A 16,864-nucleotide genomic window follows, 5' to 3' on the forward strand; every position below is an offset into this window, starting at 1 on the left:
GTACGGAGAAAAGTGTTGAGCGTGTACAGAAACAAGCAGCATTAGCAATAGTGCCTGTACTGGTAAGAAATGGAGAAAAGGTAGCACAGACTTGCGCCTTCTTAGATAGTGGGTCGGATGCCTCTCTTATTACAGAAGATCTAGCTAAAAGGTTGAATTTAGAAGGAGAGCCTAAGACGATTTCGTTGAAAACGTCGGATAACCATTCCACAACTCAGTGTAAAGAGGTTCAACTAGAGGTTTCCTCCTTAGACTCGTCTTCGTCATTTAGAATCCCAAACGTATGGACAGTCGAGAGATTACCTATGTTGCGCAGGACGGTACCAACGACGTCTCAAATGAAATCCTGGACGCATCTAAAAGACATAAGTTTTCCTAGAGTAGAGGGTGAGAATGTCGAACTGTTGATCGGGTGCAACGCACCGAGTGTACACGAAATGAAAGAGGTAAGAACTGGAAAGCCGAATGAATCATTCGCCGTGAAGACTCTGTTAGGTTGGACGCTGTTCGGTTCCTATGGGGAACCCTGTAAAAGCAATCGTGTACTCAATCACCTCTCAGCTAAAGAGGAAATAGAGGATAAGTTTGAACAATCGTATTCAACTGAATTCAAAGACCTACTTAGTCGTACTTCATCGATGTCTGTGGAAGATCGTATAGCATTATCAGAATCTGCATATGGTGTTGCGGAGTATACTCGTTCCGAAGATGTCTCTCGTCAAGTTCATTGTTCGTTTTTATTAACTAAGTATAAGGTTGTTAAGCCAAAAACTGAAGCATCATCTGCTAATAAATCCAAATCAACTCTAAGAAAGCTCAAGGAAAAGAAGGACATCAAACTGAAAGTGAAGACTACGAAAAAGCCGAAGACCACTGTAACGAAGAAGCCAGTAACTAAGACCCTGAAGAAGCAGGTAGCACATATTCGCCGTGGTATCGAGGATGGTGTTGAGAAAGGCGCCCTTGTACGAGTTGTGAACAAGAGTAAGGGTGCATCTGGTAGTTCTATAGGATCCAATGCTATTCTTAGACAGATCATGTGTAGTTGGAATCAGAATAAGACAGTAAATGCCCTTTTAGAGAGAGGTTGTGAATGGCGCTTTAAACTTTCGAGGTCTAGTCAACGAGACGGTGTGTGGGGACGCATCATAAAGTCGATAAGAAGAATTCTGCGATCACTATTGTTTCAGAAGGTATTGATGGATGAGTCTTCGAGAAACTTAGTGTTATTAAACAATGTTGGCTCACTGAGAAGTCTATGGTCCAAAGCTATTGTCGAACAAGTAAGCTATGGCTCTGACGGACAAGTTCGTACGGCAAAATTGAGAACCGCAAACGAAGAAACTGTTCGGGACGTACGACGCTTATGTCTACTAGAAGGAGCCGGCTGTCTGACGGCGACCACGACCCTGGACAACGGACGTGGTGCGCGTTTCGGGGGGAGTGTAAAATGTGATTGATAGACGAACCCACCAATAATAAGGTAAACGCCCACCACCACATCAACTCCTTTTGACCTTGTACGACTGTATCTCTTTATTAACCGATCACGGTTTAATGTTCATTGTAAAACAATACTGGCTTGTTGACTTATTTTCCCTATTCTCTGGCTACTGTTCGGTATGTTATTTGTCTCTGTTTTTCCCTGTATTAATAGACCGTACTGTTTGTTTGTACACTAACGATGTTAATTTATGTTTTAGAAACAGATAAAGTTTATCTAGCCAAATAGCTTGCTTGTTCTGACTTTGGCTAAACCAAGGCTCTGTACTCGACAGTCTAGAGATTAGCTTAGAGTTGAATCTGTAGGAAATCGCTTCCTACATATGTGGAGAACCACTACAACCATCATATAAAGTACAGGTATTTAAGAACAACTGTCTACACAAGGCACTCGGTATCTGTTGACCGGATATCATCAACAACAACAAACAATGGTAGAGAACAAACCAGTTTCTAGCTGACGATGAAATTAGGAAGTGACGTTGGAAGTGGATAGAACATACATTACAGAAATCACCAGCCTGCATCACAAGGCAAGCGCTAACTTAGAGAGCTGAAGAGAAACGTAAAAGAGGAAATCTGTAGAACACAATACGTTGGAAATTGGAAGCAGACATGAAAAGGATGAGTAGCAACTTGAAAGAACTGGAAAGGATTGTTCAGGATAGAGTTGGATGGAGAATGCTGGTGAGTGGCCTGTACTTATGACTAAGCATATATCCTAACAGACCATAAGATCTAATTACACTGATAATTCCCTGTACATAGAACGTCATATCTAGTCCTTTTATCACATTTTTTTATATCTGGAACATTCGTTATAAATTTCAGGAGACATAATTTAATATTTCTACCAAAGTACCTATTTTAATATACAACATTGAATAGATACCCTCTTGTTGATTTCCGTGAATGAGACATCAGACAATTCCGATTATTTCAGTGTATTATTGTACTATCGCTAATATTTTGTGTAATTTCTCATTTTAACGACTACAACACTAGATATTTCGCCATATGACGGTTCAACAGTTATCTAGGACTGATGAGTTTGATGTAAACTAGTAAACATTTGTAAATGTTCACTTCGGCAGTCTTAACTGCTACCGCTTAATAGTAATTAGAAAGTTTCCAATGTTTTTTTGCTTATTTATACAACTGAGAAAACGAAAAAGCAAACAACAATGCAGTATAAGTAAAATAGAAACGGTAATCGCAAAATCACTTAAAATAAAAAAGATGTTTTTTTATCGTTTCATATATTGTTAACTAGATAATTCAGTTCAGCGATATTACTTCAGAAACCGGAAAGAGAGTTATTGACTATCCCACAAATATTATTTTTGTTCACGAGGATTTAACCTCTTCTGCGACATCGGCAATTCCTATTCGCCGTTGACCAACATCAAATACTGTATAAACTTTTCTTAAAAGTACATCCCCAAATACCCATAACGGGCCACTTGAGAAGTCAGTACCAATGAAGCAAGTCCTGCAAATTCGTGAACCGTTTGAAACTTTCTAGTAATAATAAGATATAACAAGGAAATACTGTTATTTTTACTCAAAACTTTTATATGGATTGATTTTTATGATTGATTTTATAGTAATTTCTATTTACCAGTTATGTAGTCCACATCAAACAGTTAACTAGCTTGAAACATTTACCATTTATAAATAATTTTTGATCAATTTTTTTAAAGTTTCATTGCTACTGAAGTGTTAGCTAATCAACTGAAAATTGTTTTAAACTTCTATAAAGTAAACACCTCAACTCATATAATATAAGCCACAAATATTTTGGTGGATGTCATGCACTCTTTGTATTTGTTAAGTTTATATTTATTATTTATGAATTAATTAATATCTGGTGATTGAATGATTCCATTTCAAATTGAGTTTTCACTCAGAGGATCTTCTAAATTAGAAAAACTCCAAAGACAAGCGATTAAGTGAGTATCGTTTATCTAAAAAGTATAGTTTTCGCAAACCAAAAACAGAAAAAAGCTCGATGAAGCTTCCCAACGAATCACTATTGGTATGCTCTGTTACACAATGCACAGATGAACTACAAGAGTAAGAAATTTACGAGTGCTTACACTGACAGATGGCAACAAGTATGAAGTTGTAGATTCGTGATGTTCGACTTATCTGTGTAAATAGAGTTTATCGCAATGAACTTTCTCAACTTAAGACCTGTATTTGTGAACAGAATAGAACCTGAAAGATTTACAGAAAACATACAAATAAACAGGCATAACTTTCAGCCATTAGTAAATACTAAGTTCATCCATATGATTTTAGATATACAAATGTCAAATAACTTAGTGAGCAACATATGATGTAAAGCATAGACAGGAGTAATTTTTTTATAAGATATGTCAAATATAAATGTTGAAATGGATAAACGTACTTGGAGATCATAGAGATTACAATTTTATTAATAGAGATGATTCAAAGAATAAAGAAAACTTGTAAAATCTAGTGGTAACTTTTCTGACTACAGATGTTGGCAACTTGGATCAGGATCTCTAGGTGAGTATCGGTTTCATTAAGGTTTGCAGAGATCCTTAAACAGTGGGTGCCAACCAATATAAATTGGAAATCCATTACATTTCTACGACTAACTACAGTGTTTAGTAATTATGTTTTACTTAGCTTAGTAGTTATAGTGATAAATTAATAAATAAAAGTCGTTGACTTCTATTTCAGAGGTTGCAGGTACCCGACCGTTGTTGCTACCTTGACGTGGTGGTCGGGCTTGCCTATCGTGATGAAGCAACCGAGCTATACTGGCTGGAACAACCGTTCCTCAAGGTCCTACTATGTCAGATAGGTCAGCTGAAGAGCGGTAAGACTAAAAGCAACAAACCCGAGGTTCGAAGGCGAAGTCGTACTGCTGACTGTACAGAGGTGTGATAGCAGTAAGTTGTTTCCTTCAGACAACCAACATGACAGCGATGCTGCCTTCCCGCAAGGAGAGGTGGGGTTAGAAAAGGTCCGCCTTAAAAATGCACACCTCGCCTTATCCCACTGATATCCGTTTCCGGCGGTAAGGTCTCAGCAAGTGCGGAGCTAACACAAAAATTACCCATAAAAAGTTCGCGTGTGACCGACCTCAAGCAGTTGTCCCTTGGGCACTGCGGTCACGCTCCCAGGTCACTAAGACCACCTCTAATCCAATTTCCTTTTCAGGTACCTCCAGAAGAACGCTTCCTCGGTGTGGGCAACCGGGAAGTGATAACTGCCCTCATATCTCTAACAGCGCTCAAGACCACTGTATTCATAATCAACCTCCCTCTTCAATTCCTATTATTCCTCCTACATCGACTTTCAACTCTAAACTTCCTTTTTCGGCTTCCCCCTCAAGTGTCACCATAGCCAACGATTCTAGTGCTCGAAGCACTGTCCCAGGTCTACTGAAACCTCGCTCCAAGCTATACATTGCAGCCTTCAATGTACGCACCCTATTTCAAATCGGTCAACAGGCTCCTTTGGTTAGAACCCTAGAATCTCGTACCATTGATGTATGCTGTCTCTGAAACAGGCATACAGGATCCCAGTGTAGTCATTCACTCGACCTCACCTCCACAAAACGGAGAGCCAACGAGATACACCCTACGTGTATCTGGTGACCCGACGGCCAGCTCTCGTGGACTGGCAGGAGAAGGGATAGCACTAAGCATGAGGGCGGAACAAGCACTGCTACAGTGGATCCCCGTCAACAGTCGTCTATGTGCTGTTCGGCTAAACGGCTCCGTAAGAACTCGGAAGGATAGGGACACACGTCATTGCCTTTTCGTCGTTTCTGCCTACGCTCCCACTGACTGCAGCTCAGATGATGTGAAAGATGAATTTTACAGAAAGCTGTCCGAACTTCTGCAGAAAGCTAAACGGTCAGACATAGTACTTATAGGGGGTGACTTTAATGCTCAGATAAGTAGTTTAAACCAAACAGAAAGGCATTTAGGTGGGTATTTTAGTATTCCGGCACAACGAACAGATAATGGTGACCGTCTGCTGCAACTGTGCTCAGACAGTCGTTTATTTTTAGCAAACACAAATTTTAAGCATAAGGAGAGACATCGTCTAACATGGCGACCCCCTACACCAAACCAATGATGGACTCAAATAGACTATATTGCCATCAGTCATCGTTGGAGAGGGTCGGTAGAAGATTGTCGCTCATTCTGGAGTACCTGCTTGGACTCCGACCACGCCCTAATACGGGGACGCATCTGCTTGCGCCTCACTGGACGCAAAAAAGCTACACCAAAAAGACCCATTAGAACTGAGTTGAGTAACAAGAAAACCAAAAGTAGGTTCCAGGAACAACTGAGGTCACGATTAGGTAGTTCTGGAGACGAGGCTGACCCAGATGTTGCTTGGAAAGACATACAAGCAGCTGTGGAAACAGCAGTGACACCTATTAGCGAATTAAACCACAGAGTTACAAAGAGCCAGTGGATTTCTTCAAAGTCTATCACACTGATGGATTCTCGCAAACTCGTCCCATCAGGTTCCGAACATGATGAAGGGCGACAACAAATCAGATCTAGGTTAAGAAAAAGTCTAAGAAACGACCGTGAGCAGTGATGGGGAATGAAAGCAAAAGAGATGGAAAAGGCGGCGACTATAGGGAACACAAGACAGCTTTACAGACTAATAAAATAAACTGGAATTAATAAGTCAAGTGTAAGTGAGATTATACCGGAAAAAGACGATACTCATCTGCTCTCAGTCCAGACGTTTAGAACGATGGGCGGAACATTTCAGAGAACAGTTCAACTGGCCTTCAGCTACTCTATAACTACCCTCCATCCCCAGACAGTGTGAATGGAACATTGAAGCAGGTCCCCAAACTCTAGCAGAAGTTCAAAAGGCTATAGTTAATCTGAAACGAGGAAGGGCAGCTGGTCCAGATGAACTGGCTCCAGAAGTCTTTAAGGATGGTGGTCCAATTTTAGCGATTAGGTTGACTAATATTTTAGCTAAGATCTGGGAGTTAGACGTTATCCCATCTAACTGGTCACAATCACTTATCGTCCCAATATATAAGAAAGGGTCAAAATCATCCTGTGACAACCACAGAGGGATTAGTTTAACTAATATAATATCTAAAATACTAGCCCCGATAATTATCAGACGCCTAACTAAGACCCGTGAACTGCAAACACGAGAGAACCAAGCTGGCTTCAGACCTGTTCGTGGCTGCATCGACCACATATTCACCATTCGTCAGATTCTAGAACACAGGCATACTTATCGGTGTCCGACAATGGTGGTCTTTCTCGACTTAAAAACAGCATTTGACTCTGTAGACCGCGAGATTCTGTGGCAGTGTCTGTCATTGAAAGGCGTACCCCAGAAGTACATAAACCTTGTAAAGGCTCTTTACTCGAACACTACTAGTCGAGTCAGAGCTTATGGCGAACTGCCATCTACTTTTGCAACCTCAAGTGGTGTCCGTCAAGGCTGTCCACTTTCCCCATTTTTGTTTAACTTCATCATAGATCTACTGATGGAAATAACTTTCTCGTCGACTGAGTTCTCGGGTATTGATCTCCATCCAGGAGGTCCACTTATCGACTTAGAATACGCAGATGATATAGTCCTGTTTGGTGAAGACGCTGACAAAATGCAGAGTCTTCTGGTAGCACTAAGCAACAATGCCAGAATGTTTGGAATGCGCTTCTCTCCCTCTAAATGCAATTTGTTGCTTCAGGACTGGTCTGCGTTAACACCTGAACTAAGAATAGGGAGTGAAGTAGTCGAACGCGTTGACAACTTCACTTATCTTGGAAGTCTGATCAGCCCTAATGGGTTGGTGTCTGACGAAATCTCAACACGGATTCGAAAAGCTCGCTTGGCTTTTGTTAACTTACGTCACCTGTGGCGAAGGCGAGATATCCGTCTATCAATAAAAGGACGAGTATACTGCGCGGCAGTCCGTTATGTTTTAATTTACGGCAGCGAAACATGGCCATTAAGAGTAGAAGGTACTCGTAAGCTACTAGTATTTGACCACAGATGCCTTAGAAATATTGCTGGTGTCTGCTGGGATCACCGGGTAAGTAATAGTGAGGTTAGACGCAGGGTATTAGGAAATGATGGTAAATCAGTTGATGAGGTTATGAATCTTCATCGACTGAGATGGTCGGGCCACGTGTTACGTATGCCTGAATACCGATTACCACGACGTGCAATGCTATCCGGTATTGGAAATGGTTGGAAGAAAGTTAGGGGCGGCCAAACCAAAACGTGGCATCAGTGCTTGAAGCCACTAGCTTCTAGTCTGAGCCATGTTGCTAGATGCAGACCACTTGGTTGGGGTCCGCGTGACTATCACAATCAATGGTTGGAGACGCTGGGTGACATGGCTCAGGATCGATCACAATGGTGTAGGTGTATACACTCTTTTTCTTCCTTTAAACTATGAGATTAAAACCGCTTCATATCTTTCTTTCTACGTACTAATTCTTTCTTCCTGTACTATATCCTTATTGCAATCTTTCTTTTATATATTACCACCTCTGAATTAACTACTTTAATGAATCCGGTGTCCATCTTGTTGTGTTAATGAGGTATGGCAACTTGGACCGATGGATATATGTGCCTGGTCCTACGTTGTAGCTGACTGACTGAAAGAGAATTGCTCAACATAGTGTTGAATGTTGTTCAGTGATTGGTGACCATACAGTAAAATTTCTCCTGACTCAAAAGCTTCAATGAACCTATAGAATAAGGATTTCTAACTCAGTAAGATAGTTTTGATGTTATTTTTCCTAAGCTAGATTACTTGTTAACCATAAACGATTACAGGAACCAAACTTATTAAATTCGTATCATGATCTATAAATCAACTTAATGAATAAAATAGCGTCACACTAGAACTTTGGCATTAGTGTTCTCAAGTCATTTTTATTGATTGTTTTGCCAACTTAACATCTAATCACATGGCTATATAGTCTGTTCTCTAATGATATATATTTAAGCCTAAGAAAAATCTACCGAGTACTCGAAAATTAAGATCAATACTTTGTCAGACAAATGGAAAATATAAAACATCAATATAATACAAGAGATTGGATGATGTTAGTGAGATTATTATGGAACACATGCCTTAACGTAAATATACTACCATTTAGAAGTAGTAGAATACAGAACTAATTGTTTGATTATTTAAATTATTCACAGTAAAATTCAAAATATTTTTTTTCTGTGTACCTGTAATTAATTTTCTTCTCGTCAAAATGGGATTGTTTAAATGTATGTCCATGTTGAATAAAGTCAAGGTCGTATGCACCACGTCCCACAAATGAGATTACTGACAAAAACTTAGGATTGCTGTTGAATCTTGTGTTCTACTATTAGTTTTCTAAGTGAAAAAAACTACCTTACATGTTATAAATGCAATACCCTACTTGATTACTTGATCAGCTATAAAACCTGATCAATAAGTAAAGTAACTACTACATATTGAAACAATTAATAAAAAATTTGTGATTATTATTGTAAACAATAGACTGAATATTTTGGTAATCCATGCAAGACTTGGGTTATTAGATTGAACTGGTCTTTAAGAGTTACATCTGAAATGTCTGTTATATGAATTACATTTGTTAACCAACTTTAAAACAATTACACACAATTACTACAAGTAATGTTTTCTCACCTCAACAATGTAGTCATCTGCTTTCAATTGAATAGGTTTGCCATTAATCTTTATTTCGATTATTGGTAACTTGTGAATTTTATTACAATCCACAATGTATTCATTATTAGATACTTGTATACTTCCAAGATATTTATTTATATTATTAATTTTTTCAGTTGGACCTGATATTAAAGCTGTACCCGTATCGATTAGTGCGGTACTTCCACTTGGACAAAATATTTTATCGTTGATTGATATACTTTCAACATTTTCAAGATGAAGTGAAAAAAATCTTAGCATTTGGTAAAAGATTTCCATGATTAATAAATTTAAATATGTGTAAAAGATGCTTTTTTAAGTTTCAATCACTGTTTTTTGCATAATGAATTACTCATAAGAAATGTCATTAACCAAAAATGCTTTCCCTTTTTGATTCTTTGCTCTTTTAAAGTTCTAATTTATGATCTATTTTCCAGTACATTACTAAAATAAAAGCGGTGAGACTATAGTTTGTGGACAACTTTTGAGTGACACCAGAGTGACCTCTCGAAAATTCAGCAACCTAGTCGAGTCTAAAAACGGTTAAAATTAAAGTTAGGGTTTTCACCACAAACTGACATCAGCTATAATTCCAAAATACTATTTAGCCATATGGATGAATGAATTTTGCGCCAAAACCCAAGACTCACTATCGTAAATCTGATTGGTTCGTACATAAATTATAGTCACCCAAGAAAAACATTTTCGTTGTTTCAATTTTCACTGATCTATCCAGTCAATCTTTTGAGCAAAAATGTTCCTTGGGACTGACTAGGTCTTATTGTCAAGAGCATAATATAGGGACGAGCTTAAAATAACTATCACAAATTATGTCATTTCTTAACCAATCAGAAAACAGTCTTTGTAAATGAATAGTTTTTCGTACTGAAAATGATCATATTACAAACTACATAAATTTTACATATTTATAAATCGAAAAAAAACACATAAATTCGTTCTTATGGTCATAGATTATCGGTTTTCTCAAATAATTACCAAGACCCAAATAGATTTTTATGAGTCTCAATATTGTCCTTGATTAGGGTTAAGGATTTAAGGTAAAGATTAGGGGTATAGGGTCAGTGTTTCTATCACAAATTGACATCAGTCATAAGTCCTCTGTCACCTTATGTGTAGATGAATTTCGCTCAAGAACAAAAGAGGCACTGTCTAATCCGTTCGTTCATAAACTTTAGTGCCATCAAGTTAGGATTTGTTTCAGGATTAGGGATTTAGGAAAAGTGGTGATTCTCCTATCATATGTAATCTAATCCGAAATTAACATTGTAAATTCGTATTAAAATATACTCAAATGGTTTATATATATGTTTATGTACTTTTCAGTAGCAGTCATAAAACACAGCACTCCGGTAGCCACACCTTAGACTTTGTTGTATTCAGTAGAAAGGGTACTTGGGGTGATGCTTAATGAAATCACTGGGATTTTTTATCTTAGGTTCGGAATTTCTCCGAATGAGCTTGCTTATTTGAAAAGATATATTCATAAGGTAGAATTATTTTTTAAAGCAATCACTTACCCATCTATTTTAATCATCCAATATTCTTCACTTACAACGTCTGAATAAGTTAAATCACCAGTATAATATCTATCATCAATCCCACCAAACATTATTTCTCCACTAGTTGTCTTATCTTCATTACTGATTGGTGAAATTAAAATCAACAAACACGAAATCAATCATTCAAAGTACATCGAAAAATAAGTTCTTTGAAGAAAAATTGAAGTATACACATAATCAATCTATACATATTAGTGCATTCATATATGAGCCCCCAAATGCCCTGGTATGGCTGAGAGTGGGGTGGGCCCTCCCTGCCTCTCGAAATGCTCTCACACGGTCATGCGTATACAGCCTCTGCCAGGGAAGTCCTACTCACTGCCTTCTCGTGTCAGGGGTGTTGTTTACGAAAATGAGAGGACGAAAAGCGAATGTACGGCGCTTTAACCGGATTCCAAACCAATGGCGCACATGGGCTGGCTCCAGTATCCTGCGGGAACAAATGGCGTATGAACCAATTCCTTGGTCACCGGCTTCCATGGGACTGCATCTCCTTACGATGCTCCACTGCCTTGTGGGTTAGACCTTTAGGTCGAAGGCTCGGCGTGTGGCTCCCTAAGAAAACCACCTGCTTCGTTTTGGGCACCCGGGAAGTATCACAGCCCACACACACAGATATGGTGTGACGCATATATACTTGGTGCCCTCTTGTACCAATATTTATGTGTTCAAATAAATAAATTCATATATGAAGTATACCATTTGATTAAATGGAACATGTACAAGTATGAAACACATTACTAAAGAAAATATGGTTATCTATTACGAAAAATTAGTATATATACAAATAAGTCCTCTCTATTATTTAGTTGAATAAAAATGTGTATTCTAAATTTTACTTCAGGATGCTAACTGAACTAATATTAAAACAAATAATCACTTAAAATTTCAAACCAAATAAACAATTCTTTTGGATTATCATTAACTTACAGATTTAAATAAACTGCAAATACAGGTTTATCTACTAATCGCTGTTCAATCATATTCAGAAATATAGGTGTTGGATTAGAATTTTGTGATCTTTGTTGAAATCCCATACCCATAATTCCATCAAAATGAAAATTTATAAATACTTGACCAGGTTGATGAGTAACTTCACCAAATGTTTGATCTACAATATTCAGTGAACCGATCTAGATGATTATTATTTTTTAAAATAAAATAAATAATATATACATACTTACATGAACACAATCTGAGCTTAAAATTCCTGATGCTATTCCAGTGCCGTATTGGACATAAAATAATTCACCATTCGGTTTATAAGTTGAAGATTTCGAACTATCATACTTATGATGTACTTGACATGCTAAATCACTGGAATCACACATTTTAGATGGTATCCATAAATATGGTGATCCTGTGTCGAATATTACATAAAATGTTTGAGGTGGAGTCCCGATAGAAATTTCTCCATAATATTCAATCTAAAAATTTGATTGTAATAAATCGTATATCAGAAAGATAAAAGCCAAAAAAAGACAGAGATCCAAAAGAAATTTATTCTAAGTCGATTGTTAATTATGAACTTACATTTTGGTAATTTTCTAAATATTCAGTATATATTCCATTCTTTGATGATATCAGTCTTTGGAACCATTTATTTTTGAATTGTTTAATTGATAAATTCCATTGATGATTCAATACAGGATAAGATAAGTTTAAATGAAGAGATGAATGTAATTGAATCCTGTACAATACAATAGAAAAACTTCATATATAAATTATGATAGCACTGACCTTGTAATCGATTCACTGTAAACAACGAAAGGTAGCAATAAAATGAAAACTTTAAACAAAATCATTCGTTACTTATTTAATGATTGTTGGAGTTCTTTACTTTTATTTTCGTTCGTTCGTTCGTTCGTTAATGAATACCCTATGAAATTATCACAAAATAAATTCATAGGTTATTCGCATGATGTAATTTATCAGCATAATAAAAAACTCATAGAGCAATGCAACATTGGAATTAATGATATAGTTTAGTATTTATAAATCATTTCGATCTTTGGCCCCTGTTTTGTTTTTTTTTCTTTTTAGTTCATTTCTTAATTATTGCCTTTTATGTACTTTTAATAAACACGAAGATTTTAATTAATCTACAAATTATGTATTTTCTACTGTAAATAAATTAGTGATATAAAGCTTAGTTGAACAATCACATAATAATATTTTATTCAAAAGTTATAGTACTTAAGGTTAGTTACGTATATAGTGATCAGTAAGTAAGTAAGCTAAATTATTTACTATATATATTGATTTGTTTGGCTTTAAACCAGATTTATGTTATTCATAAGATTCGGTGATACTCTTTGTTCACTCAAATCGAAATATGTAGAGTAAGGTTCGAACCCATCACTTAGTGGTTGCAATTATTGATGACACTTAATTAATTAATTACTTACGCCTGTTACTCCTCGCGAAGGAACATAGGCCACTCACCAGCATTCTCCATCCAACCCTGTCCTGGGCAATCCTTTCCAGCTCCTCCCAGTTCCTATTCATCCTTTTCATATCTGCTTCTATTTCCCGACGTAATGTGTTCTTTGACCTTCCTCTTTTCCACTTCCCTTCAGGATTCCAAGTTGCATCGTGATGTAGTTTGATGATTTGCGTATTGTATGTCCTGTCCATTTTCATCGTCTTTTCTTAATTTCTTCTTCAGCTGTAAGCTGGTTTGTTCTCTGCCATAGTAGGCTGTTGCTGATAATATACGGCCAATGGATGTTGAGTATCTCGTGTAGACAACTATTTGTAAATACTTGTACCTTCTTGATGGTGGTTGTTGTAGTTCTCCAAGTTTCAGCTCTATACAGTAGAACTGCCTTGACGTTCATATTGAAGACTCTGACTTTGATATTGGTTGAAAGTTGTTTTGAGTTCCATATGTTCTTCAGTTGTAGGAATGCGGCCGTTGCTTTGCCATATTGATGACACAGCATTACAAAATGAATAAAATATATTTATAAAGCTTGTGACTTAAGGCAATATCGAGGCAATCCGTACAGGATGCACATATGCCAACAAGAGACTGATCAATCGAAGTCCTAAACAACAATGGGAAGATACAAGCAAACAATACCAAGTGAATTGACGAATATTACATTATCAACAAACATTTAGAAGGCTCTTGAACGCATGAAAGTGGTTGCAAAATGTAAACATTCAGAAAATTTAGTCATAAGTGATTTGATTGATATTGGATCTAATAGTGTTATTCAACCCTAAATCTCCCTTTTAAACGTGCATATCATCAGTTGATGGTTGCACTTCATTGATTAACACTTAACAATCCCCAAATATCTCTTCATTACAAATGATAGGCTATTTCAGAACAGTGGAAAAAAAAGAAAATCGGTTGATAAAATGTTAGTTACACCGGATGAATGAAAATCATTATGCAATTAGTTAGTCCACCAACAGATAAAACTTAATTAAACACTTCAAAACAAACCTAAATATGAAAATCGATCACAACAAAATTTATTTGGAAGGGAGAAAATATAATTATCCCTTACTGACTGTGTAACAGTCCGTTAGCTCCTAATAGTTCTCTTCTGTTGACTGTACATCCAACTCGAAAATTTACTGTCGTGATACATCTCGATGTATCAGAGTTGTATTTTTCATTGATTAACCACTGAGTAGTGGCCGATTATAATCGAATTCGATTTATCAAGATTCAGTGTGGCTACTAATCCGAGTGAATGAAGATTGCTTACACTATTTTGCGACGTTCGGTGTTTGCAGGTGGTCAGCAGGAAACCACAAACAAAGGTTTTATGCTTTTTGGCACCCAGTGGCAAGGAGTATTTCCACTTTAGAGAGAACTGATACGAACTGGTGGATTAAAGACAGATTCACCCAGTTTACATCATGAGGCGTTAATACTGAGTCATTCGGGGAGAGGGGAAATGATATTCTGTAAGATGGGAAAATTCCAAACAGCACGAAACCCGAATACATGGTTTACTCTCACCTAACGACTTGGACTTTATTTTCATTTCTCTTGCCTAGAATAATTTCAGACTTATCTGCACATGATGACCTATCCATTTTATTTCTTAAAGTTATTAATACTACATGAAGATACATTGATTGGCGACAGTGATTTCAAAACCGTTATTAAAAATAATAAAATATACTTTTACTAATTAGTTGATCAAACCTAGAAAATAGATTCGGATTGATTTGTTTTACAAGATTCCTTTCTACAAATTTTCCCCCTTAACCTACTAATTCGAAACCATTCACTTTATTCATAAACGATAGCTAATATAGCTCGCCTAATAATAAACGGGTTTAGGCACTCGTCTTTGAAACCCATTATTTATGTAAGGGTTAATATATTGCTCGAATGACTAAAGTGAAATGGGAGGAGTGCAATTAGAATATGAAAATTACCAGTTTATTCCTGAGTACCTTAAATGCTGAGTCTATCAAGGAAAAACTGATTAATTAATTTATTTCGTTAAGAAACCGGCTTTCAGAAGTGATGGAAATCCGTAGGTCAAATAGTTAGCAGTGTAACCTGTTTATGAAATACACTGTTAAACATCTGACCACTTAAAAACATTGACGTGATTTTATCGTAGTTAAGTGTTAAACAGATAGTTGCTTATCCAGTTTCCTCTAAACCTCAGTTTATGCCATTTCATAAGCCCATTATTTAAAGCAATTAGTCCCTTTTATAAATTTCGATAGAACAATGAGAAGATGGGGTTGATCTGATCGACTCCATATTTTAAGAACACTGCTTCTCATAGCACTCAGTGATCAGATGTTTGTTGATTTTAAAACAATTTGTTTCTAGTAAACGAGATAAAAAGTACGTTGAAAGAGATACACATAAACTACTTCATAATACCTTTTTGGATGGGGTAATTCTAATACTATATGAAATTTTAAGAAGTAAACAACCAATGAAAATTATATCCCAGTATCTATAACGAATGAGAGGACCTAAATTCCAGTAATGATGCTAAGCTTTGTATCCAAAGTAGATATTATAAACTGTTTGGAGAATCAGCGAATAAATATGTTCCGTATATGTTTTGAGTTAGTTAGAATATAGTTAACTCTTAGAAACGAACAATTCAAGACAAATAAAAAATACGGCTTGAAACATTCCCTGTATATACAGACAAATTTTTTATATCAATGATATCAAGTTAATGTTATAACAGTATTACATACGTGTAAAACTGTTTATTCAATAATATGCTAAATCAAATGATTTTAACTATTTTCAAGTAGTAGTTTTATAGTTCAATTCATGGTTCAATCGAAGCTAGACCACCATGAAAAACCTGGAAGTACCGAACAGCTGTTTCTTCCTAGTATGGGACTCCTCAGCAGTGCGCATCCACGATCTCACTCGCGGGATTCAAACCCTGGACCTATCGGTCTTGCGCACGAACGCTTAACCTGTAGACCACTAAGCCGACATCCAATGGTGTTAATGTCTAATTGTAGAATAAATTTGAGATAATATCATAAAATCTTAAAATACAGAATATTTTAAGAAAATTCACTGACATTGAAGGGATTCAACCAGTTAGTTACTTAATTACGTCAAATCGTTGCGTGAAAGTTTTCATTCATTCAAAATTTAAATTTATTTAGAAGCAAACTATTTAAAGTAATGTCGATTTATGGTAAGAAAAATAGACAAATATTCTTCTGTTGGTCGGTGATACAATTGAAAAAAGTAACTTTCATTAAAATATAAACAGCAAGATAGATTTTAATTAATATAAAACTGCGACTGATCAGTCTCTTTTGATATATGTGAATCCTGAGCATATTGCATTAACATTACTAGTAAGCAACAAGCATCTGAAGCAGAGATATGAACTCAGTAGCTAAGTGGATTACTCTATAGAATTTTAAGTGAAAGGGACTAGGTCTGACTGTTGGGGTAAATATCAAATCCGGGATGGAGGTACATGCAGTTGACGAATCCTAAATAGAACGAAACTCGCGTCCTAGATCCCAGCGATAGTCACCATCCATCTTTGATTCCAAAGCAAGGCAGATGACCTGGGAGATTGTACAAAAACTGCTCTCCAATACAAATAAG

General features: G+C 36.6%; 1 protein-coding gene across 1 annotated transcript; it reads right to left on the reverse strand.

Moving 5' to 3' along the window:
* Positions 1-703: 703 nt before the first annotated feature.
* On the reverse strand, positions 704-12,856 carry MS3_00005525 (uncharacterized protein). The gene is made up of 7 exons (XM_051213605.1): positions 12,520-12,856; positions 12,313-12,469; positions 11,964-12,206; positions 11,710-11,912; positions 10,738-10,860; positions 9,179-9,419; positions 704-3,024 (listed from the first exon to the last, which is right to left on the reverse strand). Exons 1-7 carry the CDS (start codon positions 12,582-12,584, stop codon positions 2,851-2,853), a joined length of 1,206 nt encoding a protein of 401 aa, XP_051069596.1. The 5' UTR covers positions 12,585-12,856; the 3' UTR covers positions 704-2,850.
* Between the last annotated feature and the right edge of the window lie 4,008 nt (positions 12,857-16,864).

Source organism: Schistosoma haematobium, chromosome 3 (assembly GCF_000699445.3).
Source record: "Schistosoma haematobium chromosome 3, whole genome shotgun sequence".
Classification (NCBI taxonomy): Eukaryota; Metazoa; Platyhelminthes; class Trematoda; order Strigeidida; family Schistosomatidae; genus Schistosoma; species Schistosoma haematobium.

Coding starts and splice junctions, on each gene's coding strand:
- MS3_00005525 (XM_051213605.1), bottom strand. CDS start 12,584: ATGATTTTGTTTAAAGTTTTCATTTTATTGCTACCTTTCGTTGTTTAC. Junction 12,470..12,519: donor TACAGTGAATCGATTACAAG/GTCAGTGCTATC, acceptor TGTATTGTACAG/GATTCAATTACATTCATCTC. Junction 11,913..11,963: donor TAAGCTCAGATTGTGTTCAT/GTAAGTATGTAT, acceptor ATAATCATCTAG/ATCGGTTCACTGAATATTGT.